Source organism: Arachis hypogaea, chromosome 19 (assembly GCF_003086295.3).
Source record: "Arachis hypogaea cultivar Tifrunner chromosome 19, arahy.Tifrunner.gnm2.J5K5, whole genome shotgun sequence".
NCBI classification, from domain to species: domain Eukaryota; kingdom Viridiplantae; phylum Streptophyta; class Magnoliopsida; order Fabales; family Fabaceae; genus Arachis; species Arachis hypogaea.
Genome location: NC_092054.1, coordinates 149047369 through 149066674, shown reverse-complemented (window position 1 = coordinate 149066674; position 19306 = coordinate 149047369). Strand labels below are relative to the sequence as shown.

General features: G+C 35.2%; 1 protein-coding gene across 1 annotated transcript; it reads left to right on the top strand.

Annotated features, from left to right (window-relative positions):
- Positions 1-6776: 6776 nt before the first annotated feature.
- LOC112779047 (serine/threonine-protein phosphatase 7 long form homolog) lies at positions 6777-9320 on the top strand. The gene is made up of 5 exons (XM_025823308.1): positions 6777-6866; positions 7995-8416; positions 8596-8889; positions 8964-9054; positions 9174-9320. Exons 1-5 carry the CDS (start codon positions 6777-6779, stop codon positions 9318-9320), a joined length of 1044 nt encoding a protein of 347 aa, XP_025679093.1.
- Positions 9321-19306: the final 9986 nt, after the last annotated feature.

The window sequence follows — 19306 nt, the reverse complement described above, 5'->3', positions numbered from 1 at the left end:
GCCTTGAAGATTTTGGACTAGAAACCACTCATGAACAGCCGGTCACGATCGGAAACAATCGATGTAGGGAACCCATGAAGTCTCACCACTTATTTTGCTGAATAAGGGTGAGATAAGGGAAAGAGATGGGCGTACTTCGTCATCCTATCAACCACAACGAAGATTGTGTCCTTCCCTTGTGCCTTTGGTAGTCCTCCAATGAATTCCATAGCTATATCCGATCAAATATTTGTTGGAATAGGGAGTGGTTGTAGCAGCCCAGCTGGAGTCAAGGTGGAGTGTTTGTTCTTTTGGCATACTTCACATTATCTCACATAATTCATGGTGGCCTTCTTCATTCCCTCCCAATACAGTACTCCAGCTATCTTCTTATAAGTTCGGAAAAACCAGAATATCCTCCAAACTTTGTGTCATGGAATTCCTCCAATATCTTGGAAATCAACTTCAAATGCTTTGGAATAACCAAACGCCCTTGGTGCAGCAACCTTCCATTTTTCAATGCATATCCAGCAGTAACCTCCTTTCCAAAAATCAGATCCTGCATGATGCTCGAGTTTTTGGTCATGTTGCACCTCCTCTTCTAAGTTTGTCCATTCAGCAGCTGAAACCATGGAAACAGCAGCAAATTGGAATTTTCTGGAGAGGGCATCATCTCCTCCATTTGCTTCTCCAAGACTTCTAACCTCGACTCCATGGCAGCTCGCGTGGAAACCATGCACAGAACACCTAAGATCGGTGCTTTGATACCAGTTGTTACACTGGTATTTATTTTAATGGAAATACAGAAATACAATAGAACAGTAAAAGATAATAGAGGAATTTTGAGAGTCTTCTTCTCTCCTAACCTAGGCCTTTCCAAATCTTTTCCTACCTCTCACCTAATCAGCTCCTCTTTTTATTGCCTTCCCTCAAATTAATTATCATAATTAGCATTCAACTCCTACGATTACGCCTCCCTGATTCTCTGATCTGACTAATCTAATCATTAATTATTGTCACTTATGATTACACATTTCTCCTGCCATTATTTTCTTCCTCCCTTTTCTTTATTACTTCTTCTAGAATAATGATAAAGTAAAGGGATTATTTTTTTTCTCCTTTTTCTTTATTACTTCTTCTAGAATAATGATAAAGTAAAGGGATTATTTTCTTCCCTTTTTTGGTTGCCTTTGTTGCTGAGTCAGCATTCTCTCTCTCTCCGAGGTATGTAACAGAATCTCACTTTGATCAAAGTTAATAGGCCATGGGGACTATATTAAACAGCTCCTCTTAGCACTTAAAATTTATTCTCTTTTAGAACTTGCATTGCTATTCTATTGTGATAGCAGGCGAAAAAGAACAAAAAATTCTTCTATAAATCTGTAATTTCTCCTATGATCTCTGTTGTGGTGTCTACATTACTTTGTTAAACCAAAATAAATAAAAAAGGCGTATCAATTGTAAGTACCATGATAATAATATTAATTAGGTACACATATATTTCCTCTAAAGTTAAAAATAAAACTTAATCAAAGTATTTATACAATACTTCATCAGGTAAAAATATATTAGAAGTGGTGCGAACCCATCATCTGCTAATGAAATTCTTTTCAATGAAAAATATGTAGCTCCTGGTATTAGAGTTGGTGTTGCATCTGCCATGGTTGTCGTTATGGTAAGAAAATTATAAAGCTGATTCCTCAATCCACATAATATTTATTTTATGTGTAGCATAAGACATTTTTAGAGCAGACATTAAATTTGCTACGAACTTATGTTGCATTATTTAAACTATTTTAGGAAATTGTAGTAATTGGTAGAACTTTTGCTATAATAACAGACTATTCGCTGGATGATAACAAAAAAATGGTAGCAATGGGAAACAATGAACATTGTTTTGGTTCCGATTGATTGTTTTATGGTGCTTTTTAACCACTGGTTACTATTAACTAACTCTTTCTCTCTTTTCTATCATAAATTATTTTATCTTTATGTTTATTTAATTTTCTCATTATTTTTTATTTGTAACTTTTTTTCTAAAATTAGTTACAAAATAAAATACTTTAGGTAATAAATAAAGTGGTAAGCTACAACATATTCTGAAATTTTTTAAGCAAATCTATTGTTTATAGTGACAAAAATAGTTTGAAAGAATATAAAAAAAAATCTAAATAATTCTATTGATGAATAATTTAGACGAAAGATATTAATTAGATGTGCTAATTATTTATCTATCATATATGATTTACAATAATGTTTAATAAAAAAATAATAAAAAATAATCCAAATTTGTCTTAATTAACATTATAAAAATTGCATCATTAAATTCATTTTATTCGTTCCCGTGCATTGCACGGGTTTATTAACTAGTTATTATTGCAGAGGCTAGCTAAGGTTGCTTATTTATATACACGCGTTTCTTGCTTGATGCGCAAGATCGAACAAATAATTAAATAATTACTAATTTGTTGAGTTAATACTCAAAATTATTCTTAAAATTTGACCCGACTTAATTTAGTCTTCGAATTATCAATTGATTCAAATTGTATCCTAAAATTTTAAGATGTAGCTCAAGTTAGTCCTTCTATCTATTTCTATCACTGAAAAGCTGACGTGGCACATGTAATTGATACCTGGCAGCTTCAACAGTTGTTTGACGTGACAAAATTCTTGTATGCATCAATTTAACCTCCAATAATTTGAAAAAAAAACTCCTGCATAAGTCTTCTTATCAGGCTTCACCTCTTCTTTCATCATTTGCAGAAACAAACTTAGAACATGACAATTAAATTTTTCCACAATAAATCTGTGAATAATCTTATTCCAACAAGATAGAGGTCTAACACGCATATCTTTAAAAACCTTGACTACACCTTTCAAATCACCAAATTTGATATACAAAGCGATCAGCCGATCACACAACTCCTGCTCTGAATAAAAACCCATCTTTAGAATCTTCCCGTGAAGCTTCAAACCATCAGAAAATGATCCATAATTAATACATCCTTTTAATAACCACAGAAAGGTCTGAGAATTTGCACGAAGGCTACGTTCTTCCATGAAATACAAGAAGTCAAATCCCTCTGAACTAGCTTCTTCACCTTTCCTCTCAGGAAGTTCATCATAGCCATTCACATAGCTCACTGCAGTGTTGTTGAAGGCAACTAAACTTACTGCTCCGCTTAGTAGCTAGAAACTTAAAAGACTTCAACTTTTCAACATAAAAGAGCATGATTATAACCAAGTGTAGAACTTTTGGGTTGAAATAGCATTATCTTACAGTTCTTTGAAATGGAGTTGGGACAAAATTGATGCATACATTTCCTCGAAAAAGAATAGAATTTGGGGGCATGTGAAGAAGAACCCACGGAGAGAGAGAAGGAGGAAGATGAGAAGAACCTTATCTTTAATTATTCTGGGACCCAAATTTGCTTCTTTTTTTTAAAGAAAATTTTGGTAATCGGCAACTCCTTTTGGTAACCGGCGACGTTGTGTGCACATGGTATGTAAACCAAGTTGAAAACTTTCACACTTGTTTACCTAGCACTACGCAGATCAGGGTCACTTAAAGCATCCTAGCACAAGCAGCGGAAGATTCAGAGAGGAGTGGAGGTAGACGGCCAACTCGAGCACCGCGACCGCGACGACGAAGAAGAACCAGAATACACAGAGCCAGAGTAGAGGCAGATGCTGACCCATAACCGTGACAGCGATGATGACTCAGAGGCCGAACCAGAGGATGGCGAAGGCAAACGGAATAAGGAAGCACAAGAAGAGGTAGAAGACGACGACACACAAACAAAGGGCGGGTAGATCCAGATGACACGATAGGAGGCCGGAAACAGGGGCCAAAAGCCACGATGAAATACCGACAACGGAATTACTGGCTTGTGTGTGGCAGTCAGTGTGTGAGTGTGTTGGCCGTTGTGACCGGGTCGTGTGAGTGCGAGACGAGAGAGTTGAGAGACTGAGGTGAGATTGTAGAGAGCCTGATGCTTAGCTGTTGGAGTTACCTGGGGCTTGGTTGCTGCTCCCTAACTCACCAGAAACGACTATGATTTGGAAGAAATGGGGGGTTGCTAGGGTTTTTTCCTTCAAATTATTGGGGGCTAAATTGATGCATGCAAGAATTTCGTCACGTCAGACAACCGTTGAGGCTGCCATGTGTCAACTACATGTGTCACGTCATATTTTGTGACGGAAATAGACGGAAGGGCCAACTTGTGCCACGTCTTAAAATTTTAAAGTACAATTTGAGTCATTTGGTAATTCGAGGACTAAATTGAGTCCGGAATCAAATTTCAGGATCATTTTGAGTATTAACTCCTAATTTGTTATACACAATTTTTAAAATATAAAGTATAAAAATTTAGTTTCTAGTTTGTCTATATTAATTAATTTTTTAATTTTAAAATTCTTATTTTTTAAAAAATAAAAAATTTATGATTAATTATTTAGAATTAAATATTAAAAATTTATAATTTAAGATTTAGAATTTAAAATAAAATTATTTTAAAAAATTATTAATATTAATTAAAATAATTAACTTTCTAATATTACCCTTTAAAAAATTGTGTAGTTATATTCAGTAAAGTAAACTAAATGTTTGTTTAATCGATTTGATGATAACAAAATAGAATAGCAAATACAATTTACACATAAAATTAAAGAAAAAAAAATTACTAATGTACAAGAATTAAGTTATAAAGTGATTTTTTAGATTGGACGGCCAGAATAGAGTGTCGTCCGTGTGGAACTGGAACAATAACAAATCAATGACCAGCCAGGGGCATGTTTATTTTCCTAAAGAAATAGATCCTCTCAATTGTTGAAAAAAATTAAGGGGGTAAAATGTGATCTATAACTTTTTAATACACTCTTTTTCATATTTTTTCTTAGTCCCATTTATAATAATTAATAGTAAGAGATCACACTTTACTCCTTCAATTGTTAAAAAAAATTAAAAATATCCATTTCCATTTTCCTAATCGATCAGGGATACATTTTGATTTGTGTGGGTACGCGCCGTACATAATTGCATGTAAAACAACTGAAATGATGGGTATGTCATGCCATTGCTGTTGAGAGCTATATGTTTTGACGCATGCCCATGAGGCCCTGAATGCATAGTTTGTTATTGTTGATCGAAAAATATTTTCAAATGAAAATAGGTTGGTTCAAAAGAATAAAGAGGTCGAAGACTTAAGCAGTTTTCGAAAGATTACACGTGCAAGTATTAGGTGAAGGTGCTAGATAAGGGTTCGGTCTTGAGGTCCTTTATTAAATCAAATAAGTCCAATCGAACGAGATATTCAAAACGGGTAATCGAACAAAGACATTCGAATAAGTAGATCTTATAGTAGTGGAGAAGTTAAAGGCTCCGGTTACGCGAGAAAATTATGGAAAACGTTTGTAGCCAAAAGGCGGGAACGGTTACTAAAGAGTATGCATTCAATGCTGTGATTTTGTAATTAATTGTAATTAATTATTGTCAGTTACCAAGAGTAGATTATAAATACTAGAAAGTCTTACGGAATAAAGGTTGAAACTTTAACTCAGAAAAACATATTTTCATTCTTTCAATTTATCTTCTTGTAAATTTTATCTTTCAAGTATCCTTTATCTTTATTGTCTAATTTACATTTCTGCATTTTAAATTTTCATGTCAAAGCCCTTTGACCCAGTCGAAGACGTTTTACTGCTTTCTTTCAATTTCAACGCAAACCTTTTCGTTTTCAGTACATTTTCTTTTCGAAAACTTTATCTTTTCGTTTCTTTTACTAATTTATAAATTTTAATTTATCTCTATTCTCAATACCCGTCTAATCGAAGACATTTTGATACACTTTTAGAAAATTAGTACCTACAAAGAGGAGTAGGTTTCGCTCCCAGACCACTAGATATCGAACCACCATCGATTTGCTAAAAATCGACAAAACAGTTATTATATTGGGTAATGTATTATTTTGGTCTCCAACATTTGAGTCAAATCTTAATTTAGTTCTTAGTATTTCAAACGTTCTATTTTTGTTCAAAAAAAAATTTAAATGCGTTCAATATTATCTTATTGTTGAATTTGACGCAAATGATAATGACTGATGTGGACGTTAACAACGTTATTGTTAAGTCATATCTTCTTCAGTGTGTTAAAAAAAATTTCAAATCCTATCCATCAATCATCAACGTACTAGAATCAACGGAAAAAAATTTAAATTAGTAATTATTGGTAGATCAATTTTATTTATGTACCAAAATCAAACATTATTGTCTCTTTAATATGCTAATTATTCGTGTCAAATTGACAAATTCAATTATTGTGGACAACATTAAATACGTTTAAAATTTTTTAAGACTGAAATAGAAAATTTAAAAGTTTTTAGAATTAAAATAGAATATTTGAAACATTAAGTACCTAATTAAAACTTGATCTAAACATTATAAACTAAAATGATATTTTATATTTATTATATTTATATAAATATAAAAATACAGTGACTAATTTTAATATACAAAAAATATTTTATTATATCAATATCATTTTATCTTTATTATATTTATATAAATATAAAAATACAGTGACTAATTTTAGTATATAAATAATATTTTATTATATCAATTACGCCAATAAAATTAACAAAAATACACCATAATTACATTCCATTTTTTAATTTACATATGGAACCTCAGCTGGTGAAGTGCGTTGATATGGGGAGGAGAGTGCTACACAAAATGGTGGTGTCAGGGGGAACAACTCGGACCCTCCGAGTACTAAACCAAACTCGCACCGTCCGAGTGCCATGCAATCCCCTGTAGCAGGTTACGAACTCGGACCCTCCGAGTTGAAGAAGCTCACGGACCGTCCGATTTCTGAAGAAGCCAATCGCACGGTTGGAGTTCCTACTTGCACTTAACACGTGTCGCTCTCTGGTTTTTCCCCGAACGGTGCCCCTCTTTGAATAAAGAAACCTATTTGCTCTTCTCTCACCATCCGAAAACGAAAGCTACACACAGTTCACTCTCAAACATTCTTCTTCATTTCTGAAGTTCATCCTTGCATGGTGGAGGAGAAGCAATCATGTCCAAAAAATATAAAATTAAAGATGTTGATCGATGTGAGCTTCATATTATTCATTATCTCAGTGATCCTGATTATGTAAGTATTTTTTAATTATTTTTAATTTTTAGAAATTTAGTTATATTTATAATTATTAATATTAAGAATTTAATTATTATGATGGTGATTGTTGGTAAAAAATGCAGTTGATAAATAAAAAAATAGATGGATTATGACTAATATTTCTATATTTCTTAAATATTTAAAATTTTTTTTTGCAGATTTTTAATAAGAAATATTATTATTAATAAGAAAACATTATCATTATTAATGATGAAAAGATTTCGGTACGTATAAAAGAAGAAGTAAATAGATCTCTTATTCAGTAGAGAATGTTAATTTTTTTTTTAAATTTTATTAATTTTTAGTATAATTATATGTTTTAGTTAATTAATCATATTTAAATATTTATTTAAAAAAGTAAGTATAACTGTTAGAGAAGAATTTAAATGTTAATGTTATTGTTATTGGTATTGTGACTGAGAAAAACGTTAATGTTTAATGATTAATAGGATTATTTTAATTAAGCCATGCTATTTTTTTAATTATGACAATGTTTATAGTTTTTAGAATATGAATGTTAATATTTTGTAGAATTGTTGATGATGGCATATACTGAATGTTAATATTTTTTATTATTGAGGAAAAAATGTGTTTCACGAATGAGTAATTAGTATTAGATAATATTTAAATTATTGTAATATTGTTGAGAATATTCGTTAAGAATAAATAAATGTATAGGTCATGACTTTTATTTTTAATTATTAATAATTTTAAGGATTAATTAAATAATTTTAGAAGTTAAAAGAATTAGTTATATAAGGATTTACTGAAATGATTGATGATGGTAAGTTAGTAACTGTTAATTATATGACTAGTTATTTGTTATGTTTTTTTGTAGAAATTAAGAATGTTGACATGTAACCACCCACTTCCTCCGGATCGGTACAACGATAGGGTGGAGGAGCATTTACGAATTACTAGGTTCTATCATGTGTCTCAGATTGGGATAGTTCAGTGTCGGAAAGCATTGGTAAATGCTCTAATCGAACGTTGGCACCCTGACACCCATACGTTTCACCTTCCCATTGGTGAATGTTCCGTGACTCTTGAAGATGTGGCTCTAATACTTGGTCTTCCCACAGATGGTCTTCCAGTCACAGGGATGACAATGAGTAGTTTTGAAGCCATGGAGGCGGAGTGTCTGCTTCAATTTGGGGTTGCACCTCGTAGAGAGGACTGTAGATCAAGCTGCATAAAACTGACATGGCTCCGGAATCTAAAAGAGAATTTAGAATTGAATGATGAGATCAGTATACAGAGGTATGTGAGGTGTCATATTATGTTGCTGAAGTTATTTATGTTTTAGCCATGTGGACTATGTAATATTGTCTCATAATAGCCTAATATGCTACATTAGATATTTTTCTATTAATGTATTAACCATCGTTTTATATAATGCTACAGAAATGTTATAATATTAGATTGTCATTAATTACTAGGTATGTGAGGTGTCACATTATGCTGCTGATTGGGACGATACTGTTTGGGGATAAGTCTGGGGCAGGTGTGCACTGGAAATTTCTACCATTGCTTCGTGATTTTGTCAATATTGGACAGTATAGTTGGGGTTCGGCATGCCTAGCACACCTTTACAGGGCGTTATGCAGGGCATCTCGTTATAACTGTAAGGAAATAGATGGTCCACTAACACTGCTGCTGGGTTGGGCTTGGATCCGATTGCCATATCTATCGCCGCTTCCTAGAGAACCCCGCAGTTTTCCACTTGCAAACAGGTAATATTATGTTACAACTTATCCATTTCTTGATATTTAACATTCAGTTGAGCTAATTGAGGACATCGTATTAGGTGGCGTAACTGGGAGCGTGGTGATCGACGATATAGATATCTGAAGCTAGCTCACTTTAGGAAGGCCTTTGATAAACTTCAGGAAGGCCAGGTGTGTTTTAATTAAAGAAGCATTACTTTTGGGAATATTGGGCTTCGACAAAACCAGCAGTCATTGTGTTAGAGTTATGTATTGTGGGTTGTAATCATGAGTTTTCTTTAATTTTTCAGTTTGTTTGGGTTGCCTATGCTGTGGATCGTGTGGATCCGAATATAATTCCTGCTGAAATATACATGCAATCGATTGTCTGGAGCGCTACAATTCCATTGGTGTCGTTTGAATGTATCGAGTGGCATGCCACGGATAGGTTCAGGTGACAGTTCGGTTTCGTTCAGGGAGTACCTTCTCAGGAACAGAAATTGGATAAGGCTCATGGAGAGACTCTGACTGGACCTAAAAATCTTAACTGGGCCACGACATCGACTCATTCAAATTGGGTAATGCATTGGACCAATCGGTATCACTACGTTCTTTCTGAACTTCCCATGCCTTCACAGCATCCGTTGGATACCTACCTGAACTGGTATCGATCAAAATATGGGGACCGCTTAGCCTTGTCGAATCTTGCGGGTGAAGAGAATGATGAAGGTAACCAGGATCTGGATGTGGGCAATGAGGATATGGATGTCGGTAATGAAGATACGGATGAGGGTAGTCAGGATATGGATGAGGACAATGAAGAGCAGGAGCAACATATATCACCTCCAATTCCGCCTCCACAAGAACAACCTCAAGCCTCAACCCAGTATCTACCTCAGCCACAGTTCACCCCATCATTTCCAGTACAGCAACAATATTGGGGTATGTCATAGTTTGAAATAGGTGATGGAACTTCTTTTAGCCAGTTTCTTGGGTTCATGTCCGCAGAAGGAGCACATTCACAACATGGCGATCAGCCTGATTTCATGCCTGGCAGGTATTCGTTGGATGCAAGGTATCCAGGCCATACCTCATCCGTTGCTTCTGGAGGCTTTGTATCTGTTGACTCTAGTAGGAGTGAGGGTGGACGAGGTGTTCTGAACAGTCAAAATCCTAACCGATGTAACATGGGACTCGTTGAGGAAGATACTAACGCACTCGAACAAGAAACCGATGCGTATCTAGTAGATGACCCGGATGAAGAGGGCGATGACGACGAGGATGAAATTGAAGAGTTCGATGAGGATGAAGAATCTCACAACGATGGTATTATGTTTACTATTTTGCATTACATATTCCATGACTTATTTACTTTCTTTGCATAAATGGCATATCTTATTGGATTTTGCTTCTTGATTTGTGGTATTTATGTTGGTATTTGAATATGTAATGTGCTGCACATACTTGTTTATTCAAAATTGTTTATAGGTCAGGCACGCAGTCCAGATGACAACGTCAAAGGTTACAATCTGAGGATTGATCCGCCACGTCGGAGTGCTAATCGTTTCACCCCTTCTGTCTTCAAAAAAGCGGCCAAGAAATGCAAGAACTTTGTGAAGGATGTAAAGTGGAAAATGGAAAATGCTAATACTCGGTAGTCTACGCTTCGTCGTATGGTATACTCCTTAACCGCCTTAATAACAGCTTCCCTGGAACTGAACTCCATCCCAACGACGAATTCACCATCTGCGACCATAGGAATTTCTGCTGGGACAAATGCCATAAGATCAATTTCATTAATACGCAGCAAATGTAAAAAACCAGTATGCTTTACATAAAAAACGTTCAACATTTTATGATATCACACTAAACAACATAAGCACATCAGCAGCAAATGTAAAAAACCGGACCGGACCGGCCAGTTCGACCGGAAAACCAAACGAACCGTGCCGGTCCAGTCCGGTTCATGCCATTTGAACCGTACAATAGCTTGAAGCTGTGCCGATAATTGATACAAACTCATGCAATTTGCTACAACCATATCTTATACAACATAAATATTATTTCCTAATAAGCACATGAAGCATATAAAAGAAAAAAATAAATTCCTTAACGGGTCGAGGACCGGTTAGATCTTGACAACTACGACACAGAACACATGATTAAATAATGCTAAAAAAAGGGTAAAATCTTCATAACTCAATCAATGTGTAACTACAAAAACACTTATACCACGATTACGTACCTGCAGTCATATATTCCGGAAATTCAGGAACATGCATGGCTTCCAAGTCTAAAACTCGCATGAATGATGGCTCCTCAAATGGCACTTCGTTTGCAAGTGTATTTGCCACTTCTGTCACATCTGGGCACATGGTTCTCTCACCTTGATCTTCATCACCATCTGGAACAGCAAATTCATAGTTGCTTTCGAACTCTTCTTCACTGTCACTATTATAATCTTCCTGTAGAATATTCCGGTCAACCTAAGATTGTTCAAACTCAACATACAACTCGATGAACGAGATCTGAGACCGGTTTTCATATACATTGAAAACATCTCCTGCATGCTTGCATCGTCCGTCACATATTTGGATTGATACTGTACGAATCCACCAAACACCTGTATGGGATATCTGTATAGAATACATGATATATTTCTTGCCCTCTCAGAACCAATTTTTTCACAGATTACTCCTTTTAGCTCCTCAAATGAGATAACAAAAGGAATAACAATATCTACTGGGCTTTCACAAATAAATTTTACTCCTTCAGCCGTTTCTAACAAAATCTGACCAAAATAAAATAGTTTTACCTGAACTCGGTCACTCATTTTTTTCACTCACCATAAAAGAAACATAAGCTTAGTCTTAGATACTACATTATCAAAATCAAAACTGAAAAAAAGAGAGAGTGTTGAAGAAGAAGGAAGACGCAGCCGTTGAAGAAGAAGGAAGACCCAGCTATTGTCCCACCTACCAGTTCACTTCACCCTTTTATATCACAACCTTTGAGGAACTCGAACCCTACGACTAGGTTAACTTGAACCAAAAAAAAAAAATTTCTAAGACCGAACTCGGACCATTCGATTTCTATGTTTCCTTGCCACACGGAGGGTCCGAGTTCATTGATCACCAATTCATACTCTCACCTAAGAACTCGGACCGTGCGATTTCATACCCATTCCTAAGATGTCAACTCGTTGGGTCCGATTCCTTGTACTTGAAGTTCTATCCGGTTGCCAAACAAATCGGACCGTGCGATTTGTTTATAAAATTTTCAAATCCAAAGAACTCGCACGGTCCGAGTTCTTTCATCTCAAACTGACAAAAATTATGTCCCATATATATGTGTAGTCCCCCCTAACTCCATATCCAAGCATAGCACACACATGCCCTCCATAATGATAAAATTGAGCCAATTACATTCACCTTCACCTTTATCTGGCAAAAGCAAAATTCTTCAACTGAGAATGTAACTTGTTATTGGCATTAACCCATAGACTAGTAGGATTTTAACCTACTATCACTGCCAAAAGCAAAATCTTAGACATAGTTGTAATTGTTTATAATTTCCACCATACTTGAGTATTGATTGTTGAATACTCTGTTATTCTGTTCGAGTCAAATTGCTCAGATAACAGCAAAGAATCCAATTAACCACCGTTTCTTCTCATTCTTTTTTTGTGAAGCATTTGTTCAACTTTCAAAGTGTTGCTTTAGGTTACTTGGCATAGTCCATGTTCTTCCAAGAGCAAAAAATCAAACACACCACACCTGCCAAGTGAGCTCACAGCCACTAAACAGATGAAAAATAGACGCAGACTCAAAACTGACACCATAAAACACACATATTAAATCTCCTCTTGTTCTTGAATTCAATCTTCAGAATAATAATTGTAACTCCTCTCCAAAACACATGCTTCTGAGGTCAATCTTGCTTGCCTTTTCTCCATGTTTCCTCCTCTTTTTGGATACAGTGTGGTGTTTTTTTCTCCGGCGAGATCTTTGAAGCGCTTTGAAATTATTAGTACTCTCTCGCCTATGTCTTCTTTTATTTTTCACAGTGACCCATATCATATCTATATCCTCCCAAACCTCCTCGTCTTCATATTTAGTACCAAGGCTAGTTTGGATATTTTTTCATTCTTGATCCTAGCTTGAAACATGTGCCATTCCTCTACTAAAGCGTTGAAATCCCAATCTCTCATTGCCTCTTCATATCTTAGTAAAGAACCAAACTCATAGTCACATGTTGATGCACCTGGAACTGGAAGTCTAAAATCCATGATTCTTTCTTGCAATATTTTTATTATTATTTCTCTTCTCGTATCAAGGTTGAAACAATATCGTAGATCTAGAGATTCCAGATGTGGACAACCGTTAAGAACAGCATGGAAACCATCATAATCCAACTTGTTTTCAAGAAGTTAGAGATGACGTAGCTGTGGCATGCTTCGTGCAATAGCATATGCATATTCATTATCGGCGTCACGGAACAAATAAGAACTATAATGATTATGCCATCCAGGGTAATTGAATTTGAAGGTTTTTAGAAGAGGGCAAGCTTGACCAAAAGATTCCAGAGTAATGGTGGTAATACGACAGCAATAGGTAATATCAAGTTCCTCAAGCAAAGGAAACTTTTTAGCCAAGTCACACCATACTTTATCTGATATGTCGCTGTAGCACTGGTCAATTCGTAAACGTCGCAGACGACTTCCACAACTATATAGAAAACCACCACAAAATTATATATATTAATTGGAGAGAATAAATTTTTTTATTTACTGTGAGAATATTAGATAATGACTTAGAAATCTTATGTTGAACTATATGACTAATAAAATTTATTATTTTTATTTAATAATATAAAATTGTTGATTAAGTATTGATTAATATTTGATAAAAAAAAGTATTGATGACATTTTTATTTTCATTAAAAGTGATAATTAATAAAAATAAAAAATTAACTTATAAGAATAGAAATATGATAAAAAAATTTGTTTTTTATAAGTATAAGAAATATATAAAGAAAAAGTTGTACAAATATTGTTTCTCTATTATTAAAACTGTCTTTTGAAATATAGCTTATTCAAAATCGTAACACCTATATTTGGTCATTAAAAAATTAATTTTTAATAAACACAAAAATTAATAATTATGTTTGGTAAATAGTTTTTAAAATTAAAAAAATATTATAAATAATATATAAAATTATATTAAATTTTTTAATTTTAATAAGTATAAATTAATTTTAAAAAATATATTTTTAAGTATTTTTAAAAGTATTCTAACTTTTAAAAAGTGTAAGTATACACAAGCATGCATATGATTTTTTTTAATGCTAATAATACCTTAGATAACTCTCTAGGGTTATATTTTCATGTCTTTTTTTACCGTTTATGAATTATTTTTATTAAAATTTAATAAAAATATCTAATTTAGTTTATTATTATCAACTAATATTGTTAGACAAATAAAGAGTGATATTTTGTATAAATTTTATATTACACTGGAAGTAAAATCAATTAAAGAGGCTTTATCATAATTCATAGGTAAATTCAAATGTAAATTCATAAAATGCAACTTATTTAGACTAGAAAGAGAAGAAAATATACAAAAAGTTAATAAAAACACATAATTTAATATCATGAAAGTGAGATAATTAAGTTGCTAAATGAGAATTACAATCAGATTTTGCAAAAATTTAAAGATTTTCAATTGTCTCCATTACATCTTCAAACATAAGAATATTAGGAGTTGAAAATAATGCATTTTTTATTCTATAAAAAAAATTACTCACTTAGAGATTGAGATATAAATTTTCAGTGAAAATTACGTTCATAAACACAAATACATAAAAAAAAGTAATTATTCAAATTAATCTCTGAAATTTGTAAGGTTGGATATTTTAGTTCCTGAACTTTTAAAATACACAAAAAATTCTCCTAAGTTTAATTCCAGCACACAAATCAGTTTCTCATCTTATTTTTCCATCAATGACAAATAGAAAATAATAATTTGGAAGCACATGGACTAACACACGTGACACTCAATTGTCCACACGTACAAACAAGACAAATTAATCTCTGAGCTTTGATATTTAAAATTATCGTTTTGGAGAATACCCAAAACGCAACGCAACATTTGATTGCCCTCTCCCCTCCATCTCTGGACTCCATCCCCTCTCTGGTTGCCACCCCTTGAGTTTCTTGTTGCTTTTGAATCTTTTTTTTTCTCGTGATTTTTTCATCCAATCGGATTCTGATTCAGTTTTGATCAGCTTACGTTATACTTATCAGGTTAGAAGGAAGTAGTTATAGTAGAAAGCACTAAACTCTAAGACCATAGCCAACATGCTTTTCATTGGCGCTCTCTACTTTCTTTTTCTTTAGTTTTCAACTCCGCCTACATCTATCTTTTCATTTTTTTCATCTAGATGTTGAAGGCTCTCATGCTCATCACCGTCTACTCTATTGGTGTTCTCTTCAAAAAGAAGAATTTCAAGAACGAGACGATGACCAATAATATGCTCTCCATTTCATTCGATGTTGGCTTTGACCACGAACGTTGCTAGAATGGTGAAAGACTGGCTCCTGATTGCATTTTCGTGGTTGATGATTAAAGATATCGTTATGTAGGTGAATCTAATTGGATATGGGTTGGTGTTCTTGGGCGAAAGGAGAATCAAATGCAATTTTGGAACCTTATATTCGAAACTAATTTATCTTATTTGCACAGGTGGACAATTGACTGTCATATGTGTTAGTCCATGTTTTTATGTAAGTATATTGAGGAAAAAATAAGGTAAAGGACTTATTTGTTTGGCAGAATTAAATTTGAGAGTATTTTTTGTGTATTTTAAAAGTTGAGGAACTAAAATATCCAATTTTAAAAATTTCAATGACAAATTTAAATAATTACTCTAAAAAAAATAGTTAAAAAAGACTAGAGTCTGGCAATTCAGATTCATTCTTCAATAATATACACTACTTTTCTTCTCTTAAATTTTTTACCAAACCAAACATAAATATAACTAATTTGATACTAAAATAAAATATTTGTTTTTAAGAGTTAGTCACTTCCAAATTATGAAATTATTTTTGGAGAATCAACCTACAATTTTACACAAGAGAATATATATGTATATACATGCACTTACGAATTAGCGATGTGGTTGAGGAGATCATCGTCAGCAAAATGGTCGATGCTTATATCCACCAAGAGACCACAGCTGCGTTCGATGGTACGGCGGCACAGCGAACGATACTGGTAATCCATGAATTTGGGAACCCCGACGCGCATGTTGATCACGCGCCACGTGTAGGGATCCTTGCAGATGGTCCGCCAAAGCATGCACACCCGCTGGGCGGTGGTGAGAACCTCTATGGCTCCGAGTTTCTCGAAGATGATAAGAGTCAGTTCCATCGGAAGATGAAGCCAGTTCCTACTACTCCTGGGTTCTTGGATTCGCAATAATGGATTCGTATACCAACTGAATGGTGGAGGCGATGATACTGCTGTAAACAAGAGGCGTTGGAATTCCCCTTCCATCGCATCACTCAGACAACTATAATGCATTTTTCTTTTTCTTGTATGCAAATAATAGGGATTGATTATTCTTTTTCTTCTTTGTTTTTGGTGAGAAAACAATGCATTTTGAGGATTCTAATTTTATGCCGTCAAGATGCAGGTTATTATTGCAGGACGTTAGGGTTGATTCTGCTGCTTGATGCGATAGAACAAATAATTAAATTTCAGGTTTGTTAGATAGACAATAACTTTTGTAAATAATGTGAATAATGTGCTTTAAAATTGATCTAATAAAATAAAAAAACACTCTATCCCAAGTTATATCTTAAACCCTAACATTAGGATAATCATCCGCATACCTAATGAATTCAACATCCAACCATATAAGTAAAAATAATCAACATAATCATATGCATACCTATTTAATTGAACATCCAACATATCCATTGTTTACATTATTTAGTATTTTCATTGTCTACCTATACTTTTCCATTAAATTTTGGTGAAAACTTGCAAGCAATTGAGTTCATGTGAAACTGATATTTGAGAACTCTTAATTGATATAATAAATTTGATTAAATTATTATCGAATAATTTTTAACTATCAACTTTACATAAAATAACTACACGTGAGTATTTACCTTAAATAACTGTTAATTTAAAAAATTTCATAAATATTAACAATTTTTAGAGAGAGAGGAGAGAAAGAGAGAGAGGGGGAGGGGGGAACACCGAGTGGGGTAGAACTAGGATTTTTCAGAAAAGAGATCCAAGGATTTGGAATCGAGAAGAGTACCAACGCTTGAAAAACGTGTCTTTTTTAGTTTTTGTTAACAATCTGCCGAATGATATCTCGAAAAATGAATTATTTCACTTATTCCATTGGACAGGACGAATCAACGACATTTATCTGACTCAAAAGGTGAAGAATGGAACTGTGTATGTATTTGCGTTTATACGGTATACAACAAAAGGAGGAGCGCTGAAGGCCATAACTGAGATGCACCATACGAGAATAAGAGGTAAGATTATCTCCGTCGGTGAAGCCAAGTACAGAAGGGCTACGGGAGAGGAGAACACTGGGATACATAAAGGAGATTGTGTAAGAACAGCGGATGCGGAAAGTAAGGAACTTCAGAAGGGTGAAAGTTCTACAAGAATAGAAGAAGTAAAAAAGATAAAACCCGCCAAGGACAGTCAAGGTAATGGGTGGGCGAGGAAGGTTGAAGTGCCGATAGCAAGAGAGAATTTCGAGTGGCTGATGAGGAGTCTAGTAGGCGGAACCACAAGTCCCATTAACTTCAAATCATTACGGAGAGCTATCGTTAAGAACTTTCCTCAGGTTGCTGAAGTCAGGGAGCTTGGAGCCTACAAAGCCCTACCAGTGTTTGATTCTGTGAAGAATGCGGAGGAAGTGTTTACTTTCAAAACGAATAGCCTCTTACAATTCTTCGACAGTATACGGAGATAGGAGGAATCTGAACGTAGTGAGACTAGGAGAGTATGGTTAGAATGTCACGGAGTGCCTTTACATGTTTGGTCAGTAGAGACGTTCAATACGATAGGCGGTTTATGGGGAGAAGTACTCAAGTGTGATGATATGACAAAATCTGCTTTATCCTTCAGTGTTGGCCGCGTGTTAATCGATTCCTGTGTCTTTGATGTGATCAATGAATGGATCCATATCACGGTTGGGACTAGTGAATTCGATGTATTTGTAAAGGAAATAGGACATGAAATATATGGAGACGACTGTGTTTTGGAAAACGCAAGCGTGAAGTTAATAGGTACAAACGAAAGTACACCGACCGGCAAAATGGTGTCGATGATGGCGGCCTAGGATCCGGCGGCTAACCTAATCAGGACACGAGCTAATGATGGTGGTGAGAACAAGGATACAACGGTCATAACTGATATTCTTTTGATCGAGTGCAATCAACATAATTCAATGGCATTGATGAGGCAACGGATGTTGGATCCAATCAAAATTAATGCATGCAATGAAATGGCTGATTTTGGGGAATCTGATGATTGCATAGAAGCTGAATCAGAGAACACGGTTACACAGATATGCTTGGGAAAAAGGAGTGGGGCCAAACACGTGGAGACAAGCTTCCACGGTGGGAATATGATGCATGTGAGTCCACAAAGGAAGGAGGCCCACAAGGCTTCAAACAAAGCAAGTCATCAATTGGGAAATCTGAACATTGAGCCTGTAGAAGATATTGGGCTTGGGAGGCTGCTGGTTGGAGTCCATAGGAAACAAAGACACGGTCTTGAAGGAAAGCCGGATGGGAGGAACCTGCAAAGCGGAAGGGAGTTTGGGCCGGGTCGGTTGCAACGCAAGACCGGGTCTGGGGAGGAGATCGGTGGTCCAGTAATGGAGGAGGACCGCGATGATTGCTGCGCGGCGTATCCTTCAGCAGAGGGCGTGAACACTTGTGGAGCGCATGATGAAGGATGCCCGCTTCCCATTGCGTGGAGAAGAGGCGATGTTAGTGGGCCAGGCAAAGAAGCGGAGGAACGCAGCCATGGCCCGAAGCAACACAACCGCGAAGGAATGAGCACGGTGGAACAACAAAAGAGGGGTGGTTTTGAGGACGAACTGGAAGTAGAGGAGGTTGGTTACGATCCAGGAAGGCGAGCCGTAGATGGAGAACAACGCCTGCTGGTTCAAGGAAGGGATGGGAAGGGGAGCGGGTTGGAAGAGATAGAAGGGAATGATGAAGGTGTGGGAAGACGACGTGACTGGCCGGTTTACAGAGGATGCTGGCTCTGAAGCAGAAATTGGAAGCGTAAGACCAGAATCTGATCAGCGGGATACCCAGGCAGGATAGATATTAGAAAACAAGGAAACATGGAAGCTAGCAGTGGAGTCAGGTGCGGTCTATGACGATGAAGAAGATATC